This window comes from Pelodiscus sinensis, chromosome 7 (genome assembly GCF_049634645.1).
Source record: "Pelodiscus sinensis isolate JC-2024 chromosome 7, ASM4963464v1, whole genome shotgun sequence".
In the NCBI taxonomy this organism is placed as follows: Eukaryota; Metazoa; Chordata; order Testudines; family Trionychidae; genus Pelodiscus; species Pelodiscus sinensis.
Genome location: NC_134717.1, coordinates 40,418,144 through 40,443,462, shown reverse-complemented (window position 1 = coordinate 40,443,462; position 25,319 = coordinate 40,418,144). Strand labels below are relative to the sequence as shown.

Sequence of the window (25,319 nt, the reverse complement as noted above, 5' to 3'; positions counted from 1 at the left end):
ATTGGAAAACTGCCAGGTAAAATTGATAACTGCAAATCATTTTAAAAATCCTTATGCAACATTATGATATGTTTGAGGATGCTGCAGCATGTCTTTTGGAGCAGACACTAGTTTTTAAGATAAAGGCCAAAAAGGGGAGGGGATAGAGTTTATGCTTTTGTTTTGGATTCTTTAGGACATGTAAAAAAAAAAAAAAAGCCTGAACTTTTCTTATTTCAGGCTTAAGGGGATTTTTTGTTTTGTTTTTTACATGAGACCTTCCAGGTTCATCTGCTCTATTTCTGTTGGAGGACTATAGGGATGACTGGAAAACTCTTGGAATGAAGGTAACACAAAAGACAATCAACAAAGTAAATACAGAGGTTGGGAAGGGATCTCCAGGAAGGCTGTTGATAAATAATTTGCTTTTGTAAATAATTCTTCATCTCATACTCCATACACAAATCTTTTTGTGTGTGTGAATGATTCAGCATCCCACCCTCGAACTAAAGGCTGAGAAAATTCCTCGTCCTATCCTATTTTCCAGTTGATTAATGAGTCCACCAGCAAAAACAAAGATGAATACACGTAATATTCCTGATAGATGAAATCCAGCCCACAGACAGCAGCAGCGGTGCAGGAGCCAGCAAACAGAGCTGTAAACAGGGCAGTTTGAGTGGGAGTTCTGTTGGAGGAGAAGTTTGTATTTGGTTTTGTATTTGTATTGTTTGTATGTGTAGAGGCTTGTAGGGGCAGTGTGCTGGGAGAGAAGCTGAGCCTTGATTAGGGGGCGGGGCTTCACTGATTAGGGGTCCTATAAAGGTAGTGGCACAGACAGCAACAGCGGCGCAGGAGCCAGTAAACAGAGCTGTAAACAGGAGAGTTTGAGTGGGAGTTCGAAAGGGGAGTTTGGATTGTGGGACTCGTTTAGGGTTTGTTTTTGCCATAGGGGGGTGTTTTGGTTTGTTTTTGTGTTTGGCGGACTAACAGGTTTTAGGTGAGAAGGCTGATTAACATAGAGATAGCAGTGGCCATAACCCAAGTAGTGAAGGACACAATGAGACTGAGTGGATGTGGCAGCTGTGGTATGTATATGATTCTGGAGGGGGTACCTGGAAGAAGTTTTGTTTGTATGAAATGCCGCCTAATAGAACTGATGGAAGAAAAGATCTGAGGATTGGAGATGCAGGTGGAAACTCTGGTCGAGTTTAGAAGGGGGTTTGAGCAGATGATGGAGCAAAGGCATGAGGTGGCTGAAGGGGAAAGCTTAGACAGGCAGACTGAAGCAGGATCAAAGGCCTCTGAGGGGGGACTGCTGGGTGAAGAAAATGGACAGTGGAAGCATGTGTCTATGAGAACCAGGCAGAGGAAAAAATGGGCCAGTGAAAGAGAAATAGAGCTCAAGAACAAGTATGTGGAGTTGGATAAGGGATACAGCAGGTGGCCACTGAAGGTGGAAAGGCAAGGAAGAAGAGAAGACTGGCTAGTCCCATACATAAAGGGGAAGAGTCAATGGAGACAACACCAATATTGAGCATCAGGAGGATACAGGATGGGTTGAAGAAGATGACAAGGGAAGATAGGAATGGAAATGACTTGCAGCCAGAGGAAACAAGGGATAGACCAGAGAATTGCACTGTCACCAAGAAAAGGCAGGTCTATGTGATTGGGGACTCCTTATTGAGAAGTATAGACAGGCCTGTAACCGGAGCTGATCCAGAGAACAGAAGGATGTGCTGTCTGCCAGGTGCTAAGATACGAGATGTGGAACTAAGGTTGAAAAGGATCCTAAAGGGAGCGGGAAAGAATTCATTGATCATCCTTCATGTAGGATCAAATGATACGGTTAGATTCTCGCTGGAACGAATCAAGGGAGACTATGCCAGGTTGGGGAGGATGCTTAAGGAAATCGAGGCTCAGGTGATTTTCAGTGGGATTCTGCCTGTTCCTAGAGAAGGGCAACAAAGGTGTGATAGGATTATGATGCTAAATAGGTGGCTCAGGCAGTGGTGCTATAAGGTGGGCTTTGGGATGTATGGCCACTGGGAGGCATTCACGGACAGAGGACTGTTCTCTCGGGATGGACTTCACCTAAGTAGGGATGGAGGCTGGCACAACTGATTAAGAGAGCTTTAAACTAGGAATTTGAGGGAGACAGTTGGGAGATGTCCAGGTAATCTCTATGCCGGATTTTAGCATTGAGAGGGAGGAAAACGAAGTAAGAAAGGATATAGCCAGAGGTAGGAGAATGTACATAAGGAGGAAGGGCAGAGTGGATATTAGTCTAACAGGTCATATTGGAGGTACAATGTCCATGCCAAATGGGGTAAAGAATGTGAGTGAGGTGAAAAAGCAAAAATTAAGATGTTTGTACACCAATGCGAGGAGCTTAGGTAACAAAATGGAGGAACTAGAGCTACTGGTCCAGGAAGTGAAACCAGATATTATAGGAATAACAGAAACATGGTGGAATACTAGGCATGACTGGAGTACAGTTATTGAAGGGTACGTGCTGTTTAGGAAAGACAGAAATAAAGGTAAAGGTGGTGGAGTAGCATTGTATATCAACGATGAGGTAGATTGCAAAGAATTAAAAAGTGAAGGAATGGAGAAGACAGAGTCTGTCTGGGCAAAAATCACATTGGGGAAGAAAACATAGATCTTCCCCTGGGATAGTGCTTGGGGTGTGCTATAGACCACCAGGATCTAATTTGGATATGGACAGAAACCTCTTTAATGTTTTTAAAGAAGTAAATACTAATGGAAACTGTGTAATCATGGGAGAACAAATACTGGTAATAATACTAGGGCTCAGATTTTCCTAGATGTGAAAGCTGATGAATTCCTTCATTAAGTAGTTGTTGAATCAACAAGGGGGAAAGCCATTTTAGATTTGGTTTTGGAGAGTAGCGAGGACCTCATAGAAGAAATGGTTGTAGGGGACAACCTTGGCTCGAGCGATCATGAGATAATTCAGTTCAAATTAAATGGAAGGATAAACAAAAATAAATCTGAGACTAGGGTTTTTTATTTCAAAAGGGCTAATTTTAATAAATTAAGAAAATTAGTTAGGGAAGTGGATTGGACTAAAGAATTTATGGATCTAAAAGTGGAGGAGGCCTGGGATTATTTTATTCTTTAAATTTCAGAAGCTATCAGAAGCCTGTATCCCAAGAAAGAGGAAAAAATGTATAGATAGGTGTTTTAGACCAAGTTGGATGAGCAAGAATCTCAGGGAGGTGATTAAGAAAAAGCAGAAAGCATATATGGAGTGGAAGATGGGAGGGATCAGTAAAGAAAGCTACCTTATTGAGGTTCGAGCATGTAGGGACAAAGTGAGAAAGGCTAAAAGTCATGTTGAGTTGGACCTTGCAAAGGGAATTAAAACCAATAGTAAAAGGTTTTATAGCCATATAAATAGGAAGAAAACAAAAAAAGAGGAAGTGGGACCGCTAATCACTGAGGATGGAGTGGAGGTTAAGAATAATCTAGGCATGGCCCAATATCTAAACAAATACTTTGCTTCAGTATTTAATGAGGCTAATGAAGAGCTTAGGGATAATGGCAACATAACAAATGGGAATAAGGATATGAAAGTAGATATTACCAAATCCGAGGTAGAAGCCAATGGGAGCAAATCAGGGGGCCCAGATAATCTTCATCCAAGAATAGTAAAGGAACTGGCACATGAAATTGCAAGTCCATTAGCAAAAATTTGTAATGAATCTCTAAACTTAGGGGTTGTACATTTGACTGGAGAATTGCTAATATAGTTCCTATTTTTAAGAAAGGGAAATAAAGTGACCCGGGTAACTATGGGCCTGTTAGTTTGACATCTGTAGTATGCAAGGTCTTGGAAAACATTTTGAAGGAGAAAGTAGTTAGGGACATCGAGGTTAATGGCAATTGGGACAAATTACAATATGGTTTTACAAAAGGTTGGTTGCCAAACCAACCTGATCTCCTTCTTTGAGAAAGTAACAGGTTTTTTTAGATAAAGGAAATGCAGTGGATCTAATCTACCTCGATTTCAGTAAGGCATTTGATACAGTACCACATGGGAAATTACTGGTTAAATTGGAAAAGATGGGGATCAATATGAAAATTGAGAGGTGGATAAGGAACTGGTTAAAGGGGAGACTACAGCGAGTCATACTGAAAGGTGAACTGTCAGGCTGGAGAGAGGTTACTAGTGGAGTTCCTCAGGGATCAGTTCTGGGACCATTATTATTTAATCTTTTTATTACTGACCTTGGCACTAAAAGTGGGAGTGCGCTAATAAAGTTTGCGGATGACACAAAGTTGGGAGGTATTGCCGATTCAGAAAAAGATCGGGAAATCATACAGGAACATCTGGATGATCTTGTAAATTGGAGTAATAGTAATAGGATGAAATTTAATAATGAGAAGTGTAAGGTTATGCGTTTAGGGATTAATAACAAGAATTTTAGTTATAAGCTGGGGACACATCAGTTGGAAGTAACGGACGAGGAGAAGGACCTTGGAGTCCTGGTTGATCACAGGATGATTATGAGCCACCATTGTGACATGGCTGTGAAAAAGACTAATACAGTCTTGGGATGCATTAGCGAGGTATTTCCAGTAGGGATAAGGAGGTGTTAGTGCCGTTATACAAGGCACTGATGAGACCCCATTTGGAATACTGTGTGCAGTTCTGGTCTCCCATGTTTAAGAAGGATGAATTCAAACTGGAACAGGTACAAAGAAGGGCCACTAGGATGATCTGAGGAATGGAAAACCTGTCTTATGAAAGGAGACTCAAGGAACTTGGCTTGTTTACCTTAACCAAAAGAAGGCTGAGGGGAGATATGATTGCTCTCTTTAAATATATTAGAGGGATAAATGCCAGGGAGGGAGAGGAATTATTTAAGCTCAATACCAATGTGTACACAAGAACAAATGGATATAAGCAGGCAATTAGGAAGTTTAGACTCGAAATTAGGTGAAGGTTTCTAACCATCAGAGGAGTGAAGTTCTGGAACAGCCTTCCAAGGGAAGCAGTGGGGGCAAAAGACCTATCTGGCTTCAAGATAAAGCTAGATGGGTTTATGAAGGGGATGGTTTGATGAGGTAACATGATGGTGGTAATTAATTGACCTTTTGCTATCAGTGGTAAATAGGCCAATGGTGGGAAGATAGGAGTTTCTATAGAGAACTTTTTTCTGGTTGTCTGGCTCATGAGTCTTGCCCACATGCTCAGGCTTCAGCAGATCGCCATATTTGGGGTCGGGAAGGAATTTTTCTCCAGGGTAGATTGGCAAAGGCCCTGGAGGTTTTTCGCCTTCCTCTGTAGAATGGGGCATGGGTCATTAGTGGGAGGATTCTCTGCATCTTGGGGTTTTTGAACCATCATTTCAAGGACTTCAATATCTGAGATATAGGTGAGAGGATTATTCTAGCAGTGGGTGGGTGAGATTCTGTGGCCTGCACTGTGCAGGGGGTCAGACTAGATGATCAAAATGGTCCTTTCTGACCTTAAAGTCTATGAGTCTATGATTTCAATGTAGGCAAGATTTCATCTTGTATATTTACTGAAAAAATATTCTTTTAAAAAATAAAGGCTTATTAACTCCATATTTACACATCACATAGAAGCAAAAGAGGTTCAAACAGAACCCTTTCTCCTTTCCTTCCCAGGTCGCCATTAATGTTATGCATCCAAAAGGTTGCTAGTGCTTTAAAAAAAACACAACCTTGTATGCTCCTTGACGTTTCCCTTTGTTGATAGGGGAATGTAACCAGATTTCTGCCAGCTGATTATGACTGAGAAAGCAAACAGAATTGTTTAGCAAAAAATCCAAGACCCAAACTGCAGAGAACTGTCTAGCAGCCTCTGCAGAATCAGCTGCGGGACTATTAGCTGAACCTTTGCCATTCAGCAGAGGCAATTGTAGCAGTAACCACTCCCCAGCCCATCAATTAAAATAACATCTTCTAGCATGTATTGTCTCGCATGCACACTCTCAAAATTTGTCTCTAAAGCAATTGCAGAGAATATGAAGGCAAGGGAAAGAAACTTTCTGGTTAATATAGTATTGTGGCATGCCCTAACAGCTCATTGTAGAGAACAGGTTTTGTAAAATCCTTGAAGATAAACAACAGTGGAAGCTGTGGAAACTCATAGGATACATCTACACAGCAGCATTATTTTGGAATAACTGACATTGTTTCAAAATAACAAAATGCACATGTACACAGCAATCCATTATTTTGAAATATTGTCAAGATGGAGGACTTCTTACGCCGATTTCTATAACCCTGGTATCACGAGGAGTAAGGGAAGTCAAAGGAAGAGTGTTCTTCTTTTGACTTCCTGCTGTGTAGACAGCACCAAAAGCCAAATTAAGTAATTGACATAGCTGAAGTTGTGTACTGTAATTTGACTTTTGCCCTGCTGTATAAATGTACCCATAAATGATGGCACAGAGGCAACAGATGAATGGGTGTCTGTAATGAGTCTAGGACAGCTACATGGCCTCCCTCTGACCCGGAAGAGGAAGGACCCTCTAAGACCCCTTATTGGGTGGGTCCAGGCTCACCAGCCCTGCCCACAGGAAGTAGGAAGGCGGGACAAGGAGTATAAGAGCTCAGAGCTCAGTCAGAGCCCGGTGGCCACACAGGCCAGATGCTTGGCCCCAGCTCCCCCAGAGAAGGGCCAGCAGTACTGCGCTTGATGGGAGGACTGGATTGGGCCTCCAGGACTCCTGATGACTGGTCTGGGCTGCTGAGCCCACTGCCACAGCCCAAAGATTTTCTGAGACCTCCAGGACCCTCGCTGGGCCCCAACAACTGGACCGGTCCACCTGGGCCCCTTCCTGAGCCGGACTTAGAACCTATGGACACACTGCTAGCACCTCCCTGTGGTTTCCCCCTGTGGGGGCACAACCCCTGCACTTGTAGGCTCTCTGCCAGCAAGGAGACCCAACTGCTGCCCGGCTGGGAACCAGCTGGAGCTTTAAACTGTTATTGACCTACTCTTCTTAAAATTTTGTCTGTCCACCCAGCCCTGACCCAGGGATGGGCCTTGTAAACTGCTTGCCCAGGCTGGGCCCTTAACTGTTGATCTGCAGTTCTGTCCGAACTGAAGGCTGGGCCTTATAAACTGCCTCTCAGCCTACTGAGCAGGGCCTGGTCCCAAGCTGGAGGGGGTAGGGGAAGATGCGGTACAAGTGCCCCTCCACCTCCCAGGGTCGGGCTCAGCCATGCGCCAAGTTTAGGGCCCCACCACGTGGTGGGAGGGAGCACAAATTTTGTCTTTGCCCCTGGGCATAACATCCTCACTACGTCTCTGGTATAGGGAGTCAGCGTGGCCTCCTGTTGACATGGACCCTTTACAGTGTCCTTCAGGAAAAGGACACTTCTTCTGAGACATTTCCATTATTTTAGAAAGTTGGATGCCACGGGTGTTGGAACCGCTTTCTAAATCAGGTGTTGTGATGTTAGACCACACACAGTATATCCTCAATCCAAGGCCTAAAGAGTTGGGGCACCTGGAAGCACTGAATATGTAAGTGTGAATCAAGAAACAAATACTATTAGGGAAATAGAAAATGAGCTGTTTTATGAGTCCAGAAGAAGAGGAGACTATCACAGGATACCATGGGAACAGTCTCCAGTACAACATTATCTGTGTGTTACCCTGTTTCTTTTAAACAATTCAAGGAGGACACTCAGAGGTGGTCCTTCCATGAATAAGCATGAAGAAACATTTACAAGATTTCTCTTGACATAATGTAATTCAGACCAGAGCATAAAATGACAGGTACAGAACTAACTTACTATTTTTTTCTTCTGGGTAGCAGGATTATTCAGGAACCTCTAACAATTAATGTTCTGGAAAATGGTCTCAGTAAGATGGTGCTCTGGACAGCACGCTTGGCTTTCTCGTCACAATAATTATTTCTTCTTTGTGAACATGAGACAATTGGAAAATCAACACATTGCTCTATTGCAGGGGTGGGGAACCTAAGGCCCAGATCCGGCCTCCAACTGATTTTGCTGTGGGTCAGTGGCCCTGACACAAAAACGGTTCTCCACTCTTGGGGTTAAGAGAACTGATTTTCCTATCAGAATCTGACATTAACTTCCAAAACTCAAAAATAGAAGCTAGAACTTACAGCCATTTCTCCCATAAAAACTGTCTCCAATTGCTCTGCAGAACCTGAGACACTAACACCATTTGAAACACAGGCTGCAGAGGCATAGAAGGGGCTCGTGCTAGCTACTCAAATATAAGCCTGCTTAACCCTCTAGATACATACTCAGCTGGCTAACTCAAGCTGCTGCCCTTGCCACCATGGCCACATAGCTATTTTTAACACACATGTTCAAGTAAAATTAGCATGTGTCTGTCTAGCTGCTTGGGAACCACACCTCCCAGCTGCAATTCAGACATACTCCATGTAAGAAGATTCATCTGAGCCATCGCTCTGTGATGAACTGGGGCTATACCTGTATACCTTATGAATTCTGATTGATGCTATGAAGTTGTATTATGAAAATCTGCTTAGTTATGAGTTCCTGTTATTTATGTGGATCCACCACTGATGACAAGTTCTATATATGTACACACCAGACAGAGCTGCAGTGAAGTGGTCTTAAACTTAATGACCTGAACAAATACCTGCACAATGGAGCCTTAGAAAACCCTTAGGTCCTTTGAAGGGAAGAGGAAAGCAGGAGCATTGGAAAGTTATCCAAGAGACAGAATAAAGGAAGCGAGGCGGGTTCATACAGGAAGCTCACACAGAAACAAGGGGACAATAAAAGAAGAGAAAGCATAGGTCAGAACAGAGCAAAGTCCCAGTGTTGCCAACCCTCATGATTTTGTCATGAGTCTCATGATTTTTATTATTTTCTTTAAAGCCCCACTTCCTTGAGGCAAGTGCTTATGTCAGGGGTGGCCAGCCAGTTAGAGATGAAGAGACAAAATATCTGTGGATAGAGTGCGAAAAGCCACGTATTATATATTTATTTTCATATATCTATATATAGATAGATCGATATCGGACACAAAATGTAGTGATAAAAATAACATTACAGGACATTTCAGACAAAAACATAAAAAAGTCTCTAGTCACTTAAAAAAAAAATTCACGACCAGTCCATAGATCTTCAGAGAACTTGACAAGGAACAAGCATCAAATAAAAAAAACCCTTTAAAATACAGTAATAGTGTCACACTAAAAGAAAAGCATCCCTACCATGTATTTTAAATTTAACACTACTGCCCTATTACGTCCTGTGAGTTTTTTAAAATTAAACTGAAGTGAAGTAAATTAGCACAATTTGAAGTGCCTGTTTCTCTCCAGCTTCTTGATCTCTGGTATGGTTTCCTCTTTTATTTTATTTTTATTTTTTTTTAACTTAGGAAGATTATGGCTTTCTTATAGATCTAAAAATTCAGGTCTGTCCCAGACTGCAAATATGAGAGGTTCAAAAACAATAAGGGAGAGACTTGAGACTCATATCTCAGAATAATTGCTTCAGCCTGGCAAACAACAGCCTTTGAATTTTCTTTAAAGAACCACAGTGTAAACCAGGTACATGCTGATTCTTTTTTTTAAAACCTGGAATTTAAATATGACATCTGTTTCGGCTGCCTTATTCTGTACCCATAAAGACTTTGAGTTTAAAGTGTTTTGCATCCCTCCTCCCAGCGGTGGATATAGGGCCGGGCGAGCAGGGCAGCTGCCCCGTGCCCCATGCTTCAATAGGCCCCGCGCCAGCTCCAGGGGTGGACTGGCCTGGTGGGATACCAGGAATTTCCTGGTGGGCCGTCCACCGAAGGGCCGACTGGTGGCTGCTGGAGAAAGAGGGGGACTGTGATGGGGTGCTGCAGCCCCGCACTTTAAATTCCCCGGCGCCAGCCAGTACAACCCATGTGGGGCCGAGGGAGTGCATGCGCAGCGTGCTGAAATGCCGCACAACAGTTGAGGGGGAAGACGGCCGGGAGTGGTATGACATCACAGCTCAGGACTTTAAAACCATGCGGCCTAGCGTTGCACTACTCAGTTCGGCACGTGGTCTGGAGCCTGGGCTGGGGTCGCAGATGCCCTTCAAACTGGAAGGCAGAAGGTGGATGGCAGAGGAAGGGGCTTGTGCTAAGGGGAGGGGGGCAGGTTAGGAGAAGAAAGGGGAAGGCACCAAGGGACAACATGGAGGAGAGACAAATGCCAGGGGGCCAAGTGGAGACAATGAGGAAAAGGGCAGAAGGGGAGGTGTCAGTGGGAGGGGGGACAGGGTAAGGACATTGGGGAGCAAAACGGAGGAGGGAGAGGTGCTGGGAGAAGGCTTGAAAGGAGGGGTGGGCATGAGGAAGGTGGTTATGGAGCAAGGCATGTATGAGGGCGCAGGGGCATGAGGGCAGAGGGTGGTGAGGGGGTGGGCATCAGGGAAAAAGAGGGCAAAGGACACAGGGGCAGTGAGGGAAGGGGGAAGCACCAGGAGGGTGCAGGAGTAAGGGAAGGTGAAGGTGCCAGGGGATTCTGGGGGTGAAGCAGAAGGGCAGACACCTGCAGGGGAGGGACCAGCACCAGAGGAGAGAGGCAGGGCAGGTGTGTAGAGGAAGGTGTTAGGAAAGGGGATGAGGAGGGGTAGCTCACATGATCAGAGTGGGGCTACTGGAGGAATGGGCACATGGGGGAAAGCCTTTTTTCTATTTTTTCTCCAAAGGGGGGCCCCACAAAATTGTGCTGCCCTGGGCCCTGCAAAATTCTCATCCGTCCCTGCTTCCCCCCGACTCTAACCCAATGTCTCTCCTCTCCCCCAGAGCCAGGCACCCTTAGCCCCCCTGCTCTAACCCAATGCCCTCCCCCTCCCCCAGAGCTAGGCACTCCCAGCCCCTCCCTCCCCACTCTAACCTAAGGTCCCGGAGCCAATGCCACACACTTCTCCCCCCCCCCCCAGGTGCTGGGGCGCATGCGCAGAGCCAGTCTGCCATGATCAGTCCGGGTGTGTGGCTCAGAACTAGCAAAAGCCACATTTCTTTAAGCAAAGAGCCGCATGTGGCTCAAGAGCCGCGGGTTGGCCACCCCGGCCTGTGTGATGATTTCAGCCTGCATTCTTAAAGAAAAAGTAAGTTTCTAGCCTTTATGGCTATGGAAGAAGTTTCAAAATGTGACCCCAGTGCATCCTAAAGGCTCAAAAAGTAGAAGGCAAATATAAAGGACATCAAATCTATTATATTTACATAATCTCATGATTTTAAAGCCAATCTCATGATTTTTGAAGAGCGTGACTCATAACTTTTGAACATTCGGGGCTGGCAATAAGTGAGTCACAGAAGCTGGGAAGGGGCCTCCAACAGGGAGCGAGACCACCTGGCATGCAACAGACTGCATGAGGAGACCACCTTCTTCTTGCCTTCCTAGGCTCAGATGGTTTCCCAAAGACTCACAAGGGAAGCCTGAGGCTGAAAGTGAGGGATATTGGCATTTCAGATGTTTTGTATATTTGTACTCTGCTGTGCTTTACACGAGTAAATATAAAAGAGGAAAAACGCGCTAGAGTGTGCCAAGGGTGGATGTTGACTACTTCACAACTATTGGGCCCCTCAGAGTTTAACTGTAACCAGAAGCATCACACTTTTTGGATGGAGTTCTGGGAAAGAAAAATGATTAACTGGGTTATGTCAGGGGTCAGTGCTGATCCCCAAAGGCATTCAGCATGTAGGTTGAGGTGCTCCATTTTGGAGAAGGGACAGCAAACTGAGAGCCAAAGCCCAGGAAACTTGCTAGAGAGGCCAAGGGAAAAACCAGTGCTGAAGCCCAATACGCTCTAAAGACACGAAGCACCCAAGGGATCCATAGCCCAAGGGCTCGGACTCCCCTGGCGATACTTGCGAGGGCACCCAGGGCTGAGAGTCACTTTGTTACTATGTAAAAGGGTCTTTCCTGTGTTAGCAGGATGTCATCTGCCTAGCGCAACCAGCTTGTCAGCCACTCAAGTGTTCTTCCCTGGGTTTCACTAGTCCTTGCCTTGTAGGGTTGACTCCAACCCCTGAGTCCCTTCAAAATGTCTCCTAATGCTATCCAGCCTTTGATCACTAGATACCCACAGAAATCCCAGATCTTCTGTTCCCAAGGGAACAGAGTACCACAGTTTACTGGGTTTGCCTTAGATCAATGCTCCTGCAGTATGCACAGAACTTGAATTCCATTATAAAATACAAGGACATTTATTTAATAGAGATGCAAATAAAAACCAATGAGAGAAACAAGAGCAAATGGTTACATACGAAACATCCTATCACACATTCTAAAACCTCAACTTAACAAGTTATCCTTAAGTTTAAAGAAGCTTATTTCACCCACAGTTCTCTTCAGAATTTTCAATCAAGGCATGAAACAAACTCACTGTCCATTTATTTCCTAGGTACAGGATTTCATCATGCCTGGATGACTCTTTGCATCCCCAAATCTAACAGAACAGACCATCAATGTTTACCTCAAGACAGGCTTGCCTTTCTATTTACCTCTCCCTTTAATTTGCTTCTCAAGACTCCACCAGCTCTTTATTAGCATTTGATTTAAAAGCTAATACACATACTTCCACCCTCAAGATAAGAGTCTCCCATCCCTGGTCTGGGAGGAGTATGTTTTGAGAAACACCACCTGTGAGTGACCTGTTTTTAACGACAGACCCAGGGAACACAATTTTTAGTATATATGTAGTCCTCACATGTATTTTCCATACATATATTTTGCAGTGATTACAATGACCAGTATGACACAGGCTTTCATTAATGACATTTTTGGTGACTCCAGAGGATCCCTATTCACCTATATTATGCAGTGCCCTCTGCTTATTGGCACCCAGAGGTCCTTGGGTCCCAGTGCTCACAGCTGTCATAGAAGATGCCTAGGAAGGGGCACTCAATATGATCTATGACATCCACAAAGAGTCATTTCAGCCATTTATAGCTTGCTACTAAGCCACTTTGATAGGTAGCAGTGATGATGGTGAGTAGCTGGATTTAGCAAAGAGCATGTCCACACTGGGGAATTTTCTACATGATATTAAAATAAGTTCAACAAAACCAATATATCAATCAGTTAGGGTACGTCTAGACTACATGCCTGTGTCGCCCGAGGCATGTAGTCTAGACGTACCCTTAGAGTGGTTGTATAGACATAGTTGTAGGCAGATGAAGGTGGCCTGACCTGTTTTTATTGAATTAAGATGGGGTTGGATGCCTAACATTAAGTTTTTTAATATAGAACTAAGTGAGCTAATTAAAAAATGTAAATGTCTCCAGTTTAAACACGCCCTAAAGAAAGCTATTTTCACCTATTATGTTTAAAAGGAACGTTTGCTTGTTAGACAAATAGGGAGGCAATATGACGATAATTTTCCACAACAGTCAAGTGACTTAAAAATATTAGTGGTAAGCTCAGACCAGGCAGGTTTCCTTCCAAGGTGCCTGTATTTATTTCTGATGCAGCATTCACACCTTGGCTATCTGTTTTATTGACTTCATATATTTGCCACTTTTGCTATAGCTTGATTCATGGCTGGTGAAGGTTGGGCTGGGAGAGGCAAGCCCCAACCTCACCCCCAGTGCTGCCCCTTTTGCCTACGACCCCCTCCCCCAATCACAGGCAGGTGGGGCAGCACACGGCCAAAGCCTCCCTGGCCCTGAAGAACTGGGAGGGCAGGTGGCGTGTGGATCCAGCCTCCCCAGCCTCAGAGCATGGGGAGGGCAAGCACTCGTAGGCAGCAGCACTCCACCCCCGGAACGCCTAGAGCAGGTTTTTTAAGTGGTCTTCAATTAAACTCAGTATAATGATTCATTCTCAGGTTACCCTCTTTCCCAGATTATCTAATCCTTTTGTATCTGATGCTGTCATTCATAATTCCAATCCCCCAAAATCTGTGAAACTAAAGTGACCAAAATGGTTTAATTTGGCTAGGACAGGAGCTTGCATATGCGGCAAGATAGAGGCAACTTTTTTCTTACAAGTATACTGTGCTTCTCTCTTTTAACTGGGGCACGTTCTGTACTCATTTAACAGTACAATTCTCATCAGCAGGAACTCAGCCAATGGAAGCAGTGTAGAACATGGAAGCCATTTGGAAAATTAGTGAGTTAATATGTAGGTTCACTATACGGAACACATTTATTCCTTTTTGAAGTTAAAGGTCACTGGCAAGTGCAAACAGATTCTGCAAGGTTTTAATGCACCTGACCACCCAAAAAATAGGAGGTCGGAACCTTGTGGAATCCATCCTAAAATGTTCACTTTGAATATGGGTGTTAGGTATTGGGATCTATGAACTCTTAACTATACTCCTACATACATGTCCTTAATGTCTTATGGTTCATTTCTGGCACAGTATGCACCAATGAAATAGAAACATTTACTATGAGGAGGTGAGAACATTTGATAAAGTACAGAGATTCATACAATCTTAAATTAGGAAAATAATTTTGTCTTTTTAATATTTGTTTTCTTGCTGCTGCTCAGTTTTTAAGGAATTTAGATAAACTCTTCTCTGCTTGAAATAAATGTGTTGGAGTGGGGGGAAAAGGCATCTGGTTCCTTTATTTTCATTCTTAGTGGCATTTAGGAAATGCATTTCATAATAGCCATCATGCACATGTTATTTATTTTCAAACTTCTGAGATGGCACCACCTAGTGGCTAACGCACAGATGTAAAAGGGCTCTTGGACCAAAAGCACAAACACCAAAAATTCCAAAGCTAGTTGTGAACAGATGTAAGACAAACAAAGCATTGAAGACACTGGCAGAAAGGCTCAAATAAAACCAACCTTGCCTTGACACATTTTTAATATAGCCTCCATTGAAATTATTAACTTTTTGTGCCAGCAAATAAACAATCTACAAAAACTGAAGAAAATTTTGTGAAGTCTTTGTTAAATGCCATCCTGGAATGAGAGTATTTGATTTTGGCTTGCTTTGCTAATGAAATATCTGTCTAAGGGAGCGATGCAATCAAACACCAGTAAAGGATATTATAGGACATTTACATAATCTCTGTTATTTTGTATACAAGAGCATCTTTGTAGAAAGTTAAGAGGGGAATGCCTTTAACTTCCTTCACAAAGCAGAGATGAGATATTAATAGCCCTACATATACTTTCCATTCTCCGCTAAACCTTTCATTTATCCTGCAGGGCTGCCAAAGACAAACCTGGCAACAATCTGATTTCAAAACACAAGCCCCTGCACCAGAAGTGGTACCAATTATATTAGATGGCTGAAAAAATAGAGCACAAAGTGTGTGTTTTTAAAAGTCACAGAGACTTGAGGCATCATATGCAGAAACACATGCTTAACCATTTCATGCTGTACTGACCTAGAAGAAAATATTGCTGCTCCTATTTCAGAGAGAGGCAAGAATTTTATAATGGAAGGCAGAAGTCACCTAATCCATTCAGAGAATGACAACAGTGAAGAACATAAAATACAAAAAATAGCTAGGTAAAGCAACTTGATATGCTTAACATATATACAGAAACTGTGGTCCACAACTTGTAATCAGCATGCCAGAGTACAGTGCCTACTCATAGCACTCAGGTTCAATGTGGCTGTTGGTGAAAATACCTTCAAAAAGAAGAGGGAAAAGTTTGTGTGAAAAGACCAGAGTTCAGGCGAAGCTTGTATGGCACAACTGCCTTCCTCACAATCAGGTTCACTGTTAATAACTGATAATTAAAAAAAAATTTACAAGGAGCAACTAAGTAGCTTAGTCTCAAATATCTGACTAGATGCAAGCCCTTGTTTTGGTTTGCCTCAGCTTTCCAGGGTGAATGGAATAGGGCCTCTCATCAAGTCAAAACTCAAAGCAGGTAATGGTAAAGGAGTTTTCACTCCCCAACTGGGCACAGTGCTTGCTGATCCCAACATTTCACCAATTGCTAAGATCACAGCAGATAATAAGAGAAGCAGGTTCCTCCTTAACTATATCATCCTTTCACAAGCAACCATTAGGAAGTTAAAATACTTATAACCTCTCTCTTTCAGCAACACTAAGATCATTGTTGTTAAGCCCCAGTCAAAGAAGGGACAAGAATCCCAAAACCACATCCAAATGCAAAACCACAAAAAATACTATCAGTGCTCATAGTCCTTATTAAAAACCCAGCTTAGGTTGTACTGTTAGGTGGCAGTCCTTGACCTCATCCACTTGTTGCTAATCTTTCCCTTGGGATCTCTCAAAGGGAGGACCGAACTGGCATTTTGATAGAGGACAGTAATCCTTGACCTAATGAAGTTACAAGAAAGTGCCTGTTAGGATCAATCATGTTACACAATGAAGTCTCATAAAACAAAAGGTGAATGATTTTCTTACAGAAAAGTTTAGGTTCTGAGTGAAGGTAGATTCTTAGAAATGGTTTACAGAGGCCCAAACCAAAGCCATACTCACAAAAATAGTCTTCAAATTACAGGAAAAACAACAGAACCAGTATAGTAAGTATCTACCCTATGCAGAATACAGTCAAATGACTCAAAACATGCTATCAACTACACCTGTGCCACCCCACTGAAGGTGCATGGGTTTCATGAAATGGAATTCAGCCCAAAGTATTTAGATTAATTTGAAATGACTTGGCACTATACTCTACATATTAGTTTCAACATTTTAGGTCAGCAATATATTGATTATTGCATGAACTGCATGGGTTTACATCATTGTATTCTAGCCTGTAACTCTTTAACCACAAGTGAATTTCCAAATGTCTCCTTATTCATGGAAGAAAATGTCATATCAGACCAGGAGCTTTCAGGTGACTACATCCTTTTCTAACCAATTCTGAAAAGACTTTTTCTTTTAGTAGCAACTCCTGACAGTCTCTTAGCTTTGGGTGTGGTGATATAATGTATATGTTTATTTAACATGTCACATTCACATTCTACTGTAACTTTCACTGACTCTTTTTGGCTCTGTGTGTGTTGCATTGTTGGTGTTTATGTGGCAGAAGTGTCACATGCTCATTCTGTTGATCTATGGTAGCTAAGGTGAAGTTCAGTAAACTCAAATATATTGTTACAAATTAGCAATGGATACAAGCACATGTGCGAGAGCCAATGTCACCAAATCATCTGAAATAAAAATATACCAAATGGATATAATTAATTATTACATAACCAGTAAGATATTTTGAAGTGTTTAAACAGAGAGGATGCTACTTATAAAAACTATCTTTGCCTACATCCAGAATGTAAACCAAATTACGCAATAAGCTAGGGACAGAGAAGTGTTGCTTAGCAGTCTGAGCACAGAATTAAGAACCAGGAAACTCCTGAGGTCTTACCCCTACTCTGACAATAAAGTCTGGCCTTGGCTATAATTTAACCTCCCTGCATCTCTGAAATGGGGGTACCTCATAGCAATGCTGTGACTGTGAGGATTAGTTAATTAATTAATTAATTGATGCCCATAAATTGCCTTCAAAATAGCAAGCATTAAGTATTTTACAACTCCAGATTATTTTCTGTAACCCTGATGGAAACCAATGCCAAGGTTTTGTACAGCGGTTATATTAGGCTGCTAGGACATCTAGTCAAGAAGCCTTAATATGAACAAAGCTATGCGAAGAAATACCTGTTTTGGTTAATGGACTAGAGAACAGCTGCTGAAGAAGTTTGTTCTCTGAAGTTCTCAGGACCACCACTATATCAGCTGGAAGAGTGTCTCTGTTCTTCTCAAGGAAACCATAGGCATCATATAAGACCTAGGTGTTAGAGACCAAATGAACAAACAGCTGAAATAAACTACCAAAAGCTGACCAACTAAACTAGATCAGACCTGACAAGCTAATGAATTACTGAAGTTTCCTCAGTGAGTCAGCTGGCTTTAGACGGTATCTGCATTCATGATATAGCATTGGTACATCAAACTGATTTAAGTGGCTTAGGCTGAATCACACTATATTACACTGAATCACATCAAACTATGATGTGCCCCATGCAACATAACACACTGCAGCACCTAACAGGTTACGTGTGAAATATGCAACAATTTTGAGACAGAGCAGCCATTTTGCATTTATTGCATACAAATGGTACAACCATTATTACCAAATGGATATTTATGCATTTAGCATCCTTTGTTCAATTTACACTGCCTTAGGGCATGGTATTTTTTACTTTTTAATTCTGAAGGTTTTGAAAGAAGAAGGAGAAAAACTATTCTCTTAAATGTCTGATGACAGGACAATAAGCGATGGGCTTAAATTGCAGCAAAGGAGGGTTAGGATGGACATTAGGAAAAACTGGCTAACTGTCAGGGTGGTTAAGCACTGGAATAAATTGCCTAGGAAGGCTGTAGAATCTCCATTATTGGAGATATTTAAGAGCAGGTTAAATAAACACCTGTCAGGGATGGTCTACAGGGTGCTTGGTCCTTCTGTGAGGGCAGGGGATTGGACTCAATGATTTCTCGAGATCCCTTTCAGTTCTAGAATTCTATGATTCTGCTTTAGATTTTATTTTTTTAAAACTATAGCAATTTCTAACATCCACTTTACTATAATTGGCATAATCGCCGGAAAAACACAGGCACAGCCCATTGTCTTGATGGTATACCAGAGCTGTATGTGGGCCTACTGTGGAGACTGACAGAAAGCTAGCACTATTTCTAGGATTTGCTATCTGGGTGAATTTACTGGAGCTTCGTGGAACTTTACAGTTTTTCTTAACAGACCTGAAAGTTGGGCTAGGTTCACTGAAAGATTTGCACAAGTTCTTGACTTTTTCATTGAGCCTGAGCTGAAGTCTGTGTGGAAAACATGGAAAACTAGGCTGTTTCAGTTTTGTTTACAATTAGGAATTTTGACCTCCAATTCCAACAAAACTAAGTGGACAAGAAACCAACTAAAACCAGAACTGCTGAGTTTTGCAGAGCACTAGAATAATACAGGCAGTATGTAGGTGGGGAACTATTCCAGTCATTCCTTTGCCCTCTACTCGAGTTTAAAAAGAAAGTACTATTGCAGATACAGTTTTAAACTCTTATTAATTGAGCCCTGCTCTGTCTCATATGCATACGCATACACAATTACTATTGAATATACGTATTAATACCTGTAGTGTTATAATTGTGCAACTTCTTCTAGCTCTGGGGCGTAGGAGACTGCCACTTCAGTTTCAACTGGGGTGGACAGATGTCTTGATTTTATAGGGACAGTCCTGATATTCAGGGCTTTGTCTTATGCCACATCTCCACTTACTGGAGGATCGACACTTTGGAGATCGATTTTCCAGGGTTCGATTTAGTAGGTCTAGTAAAGACCCGCTAAATCAAACACTGAGGGCACCCCTGTTGGCACTACGTCTCCTCACTGTCTGGAGGAGTAAGAGAAGTTGATGGGAGCTCGGTGCCATCTCTACAGGGGGAGGTTGATTGGAGAAACATTCCTGTTGACTTCCCTTACCCGCTAAGTCAGATCCCAGAAGATCGATTGCCAGAGAGTTGATCCTCTGGTAAGTGGAGATGTGTCAGCTGGGTGGCATTTCATGTTCCAGGATGAGGAAAGGTAGCTGTTTATGCCACCACCAGAAGAAGTATAAGGAGAATTTATAAAATGGGCAATTTTGCATTGTAAATCTTAGCACAAATTTTAGGTTCCATTAAAAAGAAAGAAATCTGTACGCAATTTAAATGCTTCTGGATGGAATGGATAGTGATTATACTACTTATTACATTAAAATCAAATGGCCTTTACCTTTCCAGCATAGTGCTGAATGCCAAAACACAGCTCCACTCCTTTGGGCCTCCAAAAGTATTTGCATCTTAAATTATCTTCAAACTTATCTAGTTATTAAAAAAGGTAACAGTTAAAAGTGAACCACAGCAATTTAAGCCACAATTCTCCACCATAATTAGGCATAGCTTGCAACCCAAAGAAATCAGAATTAGTACAAAATGCTCTTATAGCTTATCACATTGTCCACCAATGATATCAATTTTGGTAAGCTTTTCTTACAAGCACCTGTGTTCTTACTTCCAAGCTCCCACATGTAAATGAACAGTCTCTGCAAATTAAATCTCTTCAAATTCCTCCAGATTCACTTCTAATGGATGCCTATCAGAAACTACAAATGACAATGGGTTGGTAGGTAATAGGCTAATAGGAACTTCCAATATTTATCCTGTTTGTTTATTTCTCTCATCTTTTTAACAACCAACCAACTCAAAAGCACTGTAGCTATGCACATATTTGTCCTTCTCCTTCCCCATAGTTTGTTCTATCCACAAGAAAGAAATGGCACAACATTCCAGCCAACAACTATGTCTCCTTCAAGATTATATCTGTTACTTCTGTGGGAAAATTGGCAGGGCCCCAAACTGAGCTCCTCAGCCCCTACAAACCCACCAATGAATCCCCTTGACTGGTATCAGCCTCCCACCATAGCATAGCTGAAGAAGAAGATATCCACCTGGTCTATGATTTAAATACATGCTAAGGTCTTTAGGCATCTGTCCTGCATTTGAACTTCAGCAGAAAGACAGGCTTATGTCCAAAGGGGCCTTCTGTGGTACATTTATACGGCAATTAACCACCTGCGGCTGCTCTGGGCTGCTCAGGTTTGGGCTGCAGAGATGTAAAACAGCAATATAGACATCAAGGCTTGGGCTGGAACCTAGGCTCTGGGACCCACCCCACTTGTGGGATCCCAGAGCTTGGGCTCCCTCCTGAACCTGAATGTCTACAGAGCTGTTTTATAGCTGCACAGGCCCAGTTATAGAGAAATATACCCTATGTGGGACTAGGGATGTTAAGGACTAGTTCACTATCTGATAAGCATTTGCTTATCGGCTAGTCTGTCAACTAGTCGATTCCCCCCCTCCCCCACTGCTACCTCTATGACATAGAGGTAGTAAAGTGGGGGGGAAGGGGTACTTCAAAGCGGTATCGCCGCACAGCTGACCTGGGGATCAGCTGTGCAGCGCTACCCCTTTAAAACACTGAAGCGACATGGAGCCCGGGTTAGCTGGGGACTCAGCTGGCCCTGGGTTCTGGGGAAATGCCGCACAGAACTGGGGTCAGCTGGGGAATCCCCAGCTAACCCCAGGCTCCATGACTGCCCCTTTGAAATGCCAATGTGACATTTTAAAGGGGTAGTGCCACACAACTGAGTTGGGGATCAGCTGAGTGGCAGCTGCCCCATTGAAACACCACCTTGGCATTTCAAAGGGGCAGTGCCGTGAAGCCCAAGGTTCTGGGGAAATGCCGTGTGGAACCTGGGGTCAACTGGGGAATCCTATGGTGTTTCAAAGGGGCAGCACTGCACAGCTGAGCCCAGGATCAGCTGTGCGGCGGCTGCCCCTTTGAAATGCCACCTTGACACTTCAAAGGGGCAGCACCATGAATCCCAGGATCAGCTGGGAACTCCTTAGCTGATCCCGGGATCGCAGCATTTCCCCAGAACCTGGGGTCAGCTGGGGAGTCCCCAGCTGAACCCAGGCTCCCCTCTGGGGACTCTTGTACATTTCAAAGCAGGCACCCACATGCAGTCCAGAGTCAGCGTGACTTTTCGCTGGCCTCAGGCTGTACACGGAGTTCCGCATTCTGAAATGTGGGGGCTCTTGTACATTTCAAAGGAGGAATGCAGAACTGCATATCGACTATTTAATTAACCGCAATTTAACATCTCTATGTGGGACATGATCACAATACACCGAGCTAACAGAAAGAAGCACAGCTTCTACTGCTGGGTGAGAAAAAAGCCTTTTCTGCCCTGTGAAATAATTCTGAGATATTTTGTACTGAAACTACTGCCTGTATAGTGAAACTTCTCATTGCATTTGCTTATCTAAGTCAGCAGTTACGGGCTTGATTCAGGAATCACCTGGAGAAATTCTCTGGCTTAAGTTAGGCAGAAGATCAGACTAGAAGATCAGATGGTCCTATTCAGCTTTAAAACTGTGAATCTTAAAGGTCATATTTTTTCTATTTATGTCTCATTGCAACTAAAATATTTTTTAGTTTAAGACACAGAATTAGGCTTGAAGATTTATTTGGAGTGAGTTGCTGGCTGGCACACCTAGACGGGGTCAAAAATCTCAGCTTGCTACGCCTCTTGAAATCTACCAGCATGCCCTGATCTCAGGACAGCAGTAACAGAATCAAACAGCTTTGAGGCAGGGAGTCTGACAACGGGGAAACGTGAGTTCAGTATTCAATATTGGCTTATCTATAGAACTGACAAACAGGCTTCCGAATCCAGCACATGAATGGGGATTGGAACTCATTCATTGCATCTTTGACCTAAAAGCGAGTTTGAATCCAGTTATCTGGAAGTGAAAAACATGTATATGCACTATGCTATTCAATGTGTGTATGCATTATGCTATGCTATCTATGCAGCTGTTATTTTAAGACAAAATTCAGTTCTCTAAATGACAGCAAGTATCTCAACTGAGTGTTCTGCACTCGTTCCACTGGAGCTCTGTGTTGCTGATCAGAGAGGAGAATTCCACCCTAAGTAAATAAAAATAGGGTCATATTTTAATATTGGCTACACACATTTTAAAGGTGGCAACAAGATTTTATTAATATATTCATGAAATAATCATCAAGTTAAGGAACTATCTCGCTAGATGGTACAACAAAGTCACACACATGTTTTCTATTATGGTGAGGTAATATGTAATAAAACTGTGGTGTGTAATGAGGTAAAATGATGTTAGAAGCCAGGAAGATCTGAATTTAACCCTTGTCATTGCTATAACTCAATGTTTGGTCTTGGGGATGTCTCTCTTCCTTTCTGAATCTCAGAGGGTAAGAATCCTTGAAATACCTAACACACAGTAGCATTGTGAAATTATTTATTTAATATTTGTAACCTCAGGCAATAATAAGCCCTATTTAAATAGGTATTAATATTTAAACCATTAAATAATATACAGCATAAAAACAAGAAACTAGCAAGAGAGTTAAAGAAGCGAGTACCTGAGCAAAGAGAGAAAATAAACACTTAAGGAAATAAAAAAACAACATTTATTCATATCTGAATATTGGCGATATCATAGCTGAATTTTCAGAAGCCTTCTCAATCCATTGCTAATGCCACAACTTAAGTGGTTACATAGACTAGCAACAACACTATACGCTATCTCAACGAGTATCAATCATTCTTTAGGTGTTTATTATTATTCATACCAACTAATGTCAGGTCAGTTGCCTGTGGAAATCGACTTTCTTCATCAAGTAGAGAAAGTACTCCCATTGGTTTCTGGAGGAACATATCTAGAAGTGGACGATTGTCCTCATATTGCACTGTAGTGGCATCAACGCCCTCATTCTGATATTCCATCTACAAAGTCATAAGCACAGTTAATACTGAATTAACTATAGGAATGTTACCATCAGTGCATTTCTGACACAAAGATTCTTTTCATGTTTATACGAAAAAGGTGTCCTTGCTTTTGCTGAAACGGACTAACACAGCTACCTTTCTGAAACTTGTCTTCATTTTAATAGTACCGCATAACATTTATTTGACTACAAAATTCACAACAGCCATGTGAATACAAGGTCACAATATTATGAGGGAAATGGGTCTGAGCAAGTTAGAATTTATAAACTTCCATTTTCTTGTTCTGCAAACTCTTAATTTTTCTTTAGTTTAAGTAAAATTTCTATTAACAGAAAGTGACAGCATATTTGCTTTGCAGGACCATGTGATCAAGCCATAGAATTGTTTGTGACTTAATTCTATGCTAGTAAAAAGCCTGGAATACTTAAGTTACACTAAGGGAATGGAAACATAACTGTGTAGAAGTAGAAGTGAAGTAAGAAGTATTAGCTTAATTAAGTCTTCAATAGCCATTAATGGACTTAACCTCCATGAATTTATCTAGTTCTCTTTTAAATTCTGTTATAGTCCTAGCCTTCACAACCTCCTCAGGCAAGGAGTTCCACAGATTGACTATGTGCTGTGTGAAGAAGAACTTCCTTTTATTTGTTTTAAAGCTGCTGCCCGTTAATTTCCTTTGGTGCCCCCTAGTTCTTATATTATGGGAACAAGCAAATAACTTTTCTTTATTCACTTTTTCCACACCACTCATGTGGAAGTTAATCCATTTGACCCTTCAGTTAGCACTCCACAGTAAAGGTCCCAAACCCACAGCCATCTCCTGTTATTCCCACATTCTTTATATATTAAGGTATGTCTACACTGCACAGTTAATTCGAAATAACAGCCGTTATTTCAAATTAACTTTAATAGTGTCTATATATGCAAACCACTATTTCAAAATTAATTCAAAATAGCGGAGCACTTATTTTGAATTTGGTAAACCTCATTCTACAAGGAGTAATGCTAACTTCGAAATAGCTATTTCGAATTAGGTGCTGTGTAGACAATTCAAAATAAGGGGCCTCCAGCCCTTCCCAAGGAGCCCTGATGGTCACTCTGGGCACAACCAGGAAAACTTACTCTCCTCTCCCCCAGCCCCAGAGCCATTAAAGGGGTAGACTCTGGCCACAGTGCCTGTGCCAGCTCCAAGACTGCCAGCCCAGAGCCAGCAGTGGCCACCAGAGCCCCTGACCCAATGGCCCCAAAACATGAGCCAGCAAGCCACTGGCAGCCAGACCTCCACCGTTCCCCAGGAGCAGTCTGCCAACTCCCAGGAGCCTGACAGGCTGGAGAAGGCGGGCACCTTCCTGGTCCAGGGTGGAGATCATGAACCTTATTCAGGTTTGAGAGGGATGCCCCCAACATCCCATGATCTCCGCACTAGATGGAGGAATGCAGCCGTCTATGGCAGGATAGCTGCCAGCCTGGCCACCAAAGGCCACATGCAAACCCAGGAGCTGGTTTTCATGAAAATCAAGTTGGTCCAGAGAGACCCCCAACCCTGGGCCCTGAGCTTCCCCTCCCCCTTCTTCCCCTTGTTTCCCCCTTCCAGCCCTCTCCTTCCAGGTTTCCTCCTCCCCTCTCCCACCCTCTCTCTTCCCCTCTTCCACCTCCTTTTCCCAGTCTCCCCAGAGGATCATCTCCCCCCAGTTTTGTTCAATAAATCCAGTTTCTATTTTTGAACATATGTGTCTTTTGTTTGACATCAGGAAGGGGGGCTAGGGTGGGGTAAGTGGAAGGACGTGAGAGAGGAATGGGGCACAAGCCCCTGGTGAGGAGGACCAGGCTGGCTCGGAGGGCTCCTCAGGGTGGACGCTATCCCGCAGGGCCTCCTGGATCCTCACAGCCCCCTGATGAACCCCCCCCCCCCCAGATGGCAGCCTGCAGCAAGTGCAGCTGGGCTGATGGCAACAACCCCATGAGACACACCGGCATGCCCAGGGGCAGCTCTGGCTCCATGTGGCCGAGTGCTGTGGTGTCCCAAG

General features: G+C 42.9%; 1 protein-coding gene across 1 annotated transcript in view; it reads right to left on the bottom strand.

Annotated features, from left to right (window-relative positions):
* Window positions 1-25,319, bottom strand: part of MYO3B (myosin IIIB) — a 344,336-nt gene that overhangs the window by 193,066 nt on the left and 125,951 nt on the right. The window contains exons 19-21 of the mRNA XM_075933604.1: window positions 23,136-23,289; window positions 19,695-19,783; window positions 17,573-17,702 (exon numbers count right to left, since the gene is read on the bottom strand). Coding sequence (XP_075789719.1) covers window positions 17,573-17,702; window positions 19,695-19,783; window positions 23,136-23,289 — 373 coding nt within the window. The remainder of the gene's footprint in view (window positions 1-17,572; window positions 17,703-19,694; window positions 19,784-23,135; window positions 23,290-25,319) is intronic.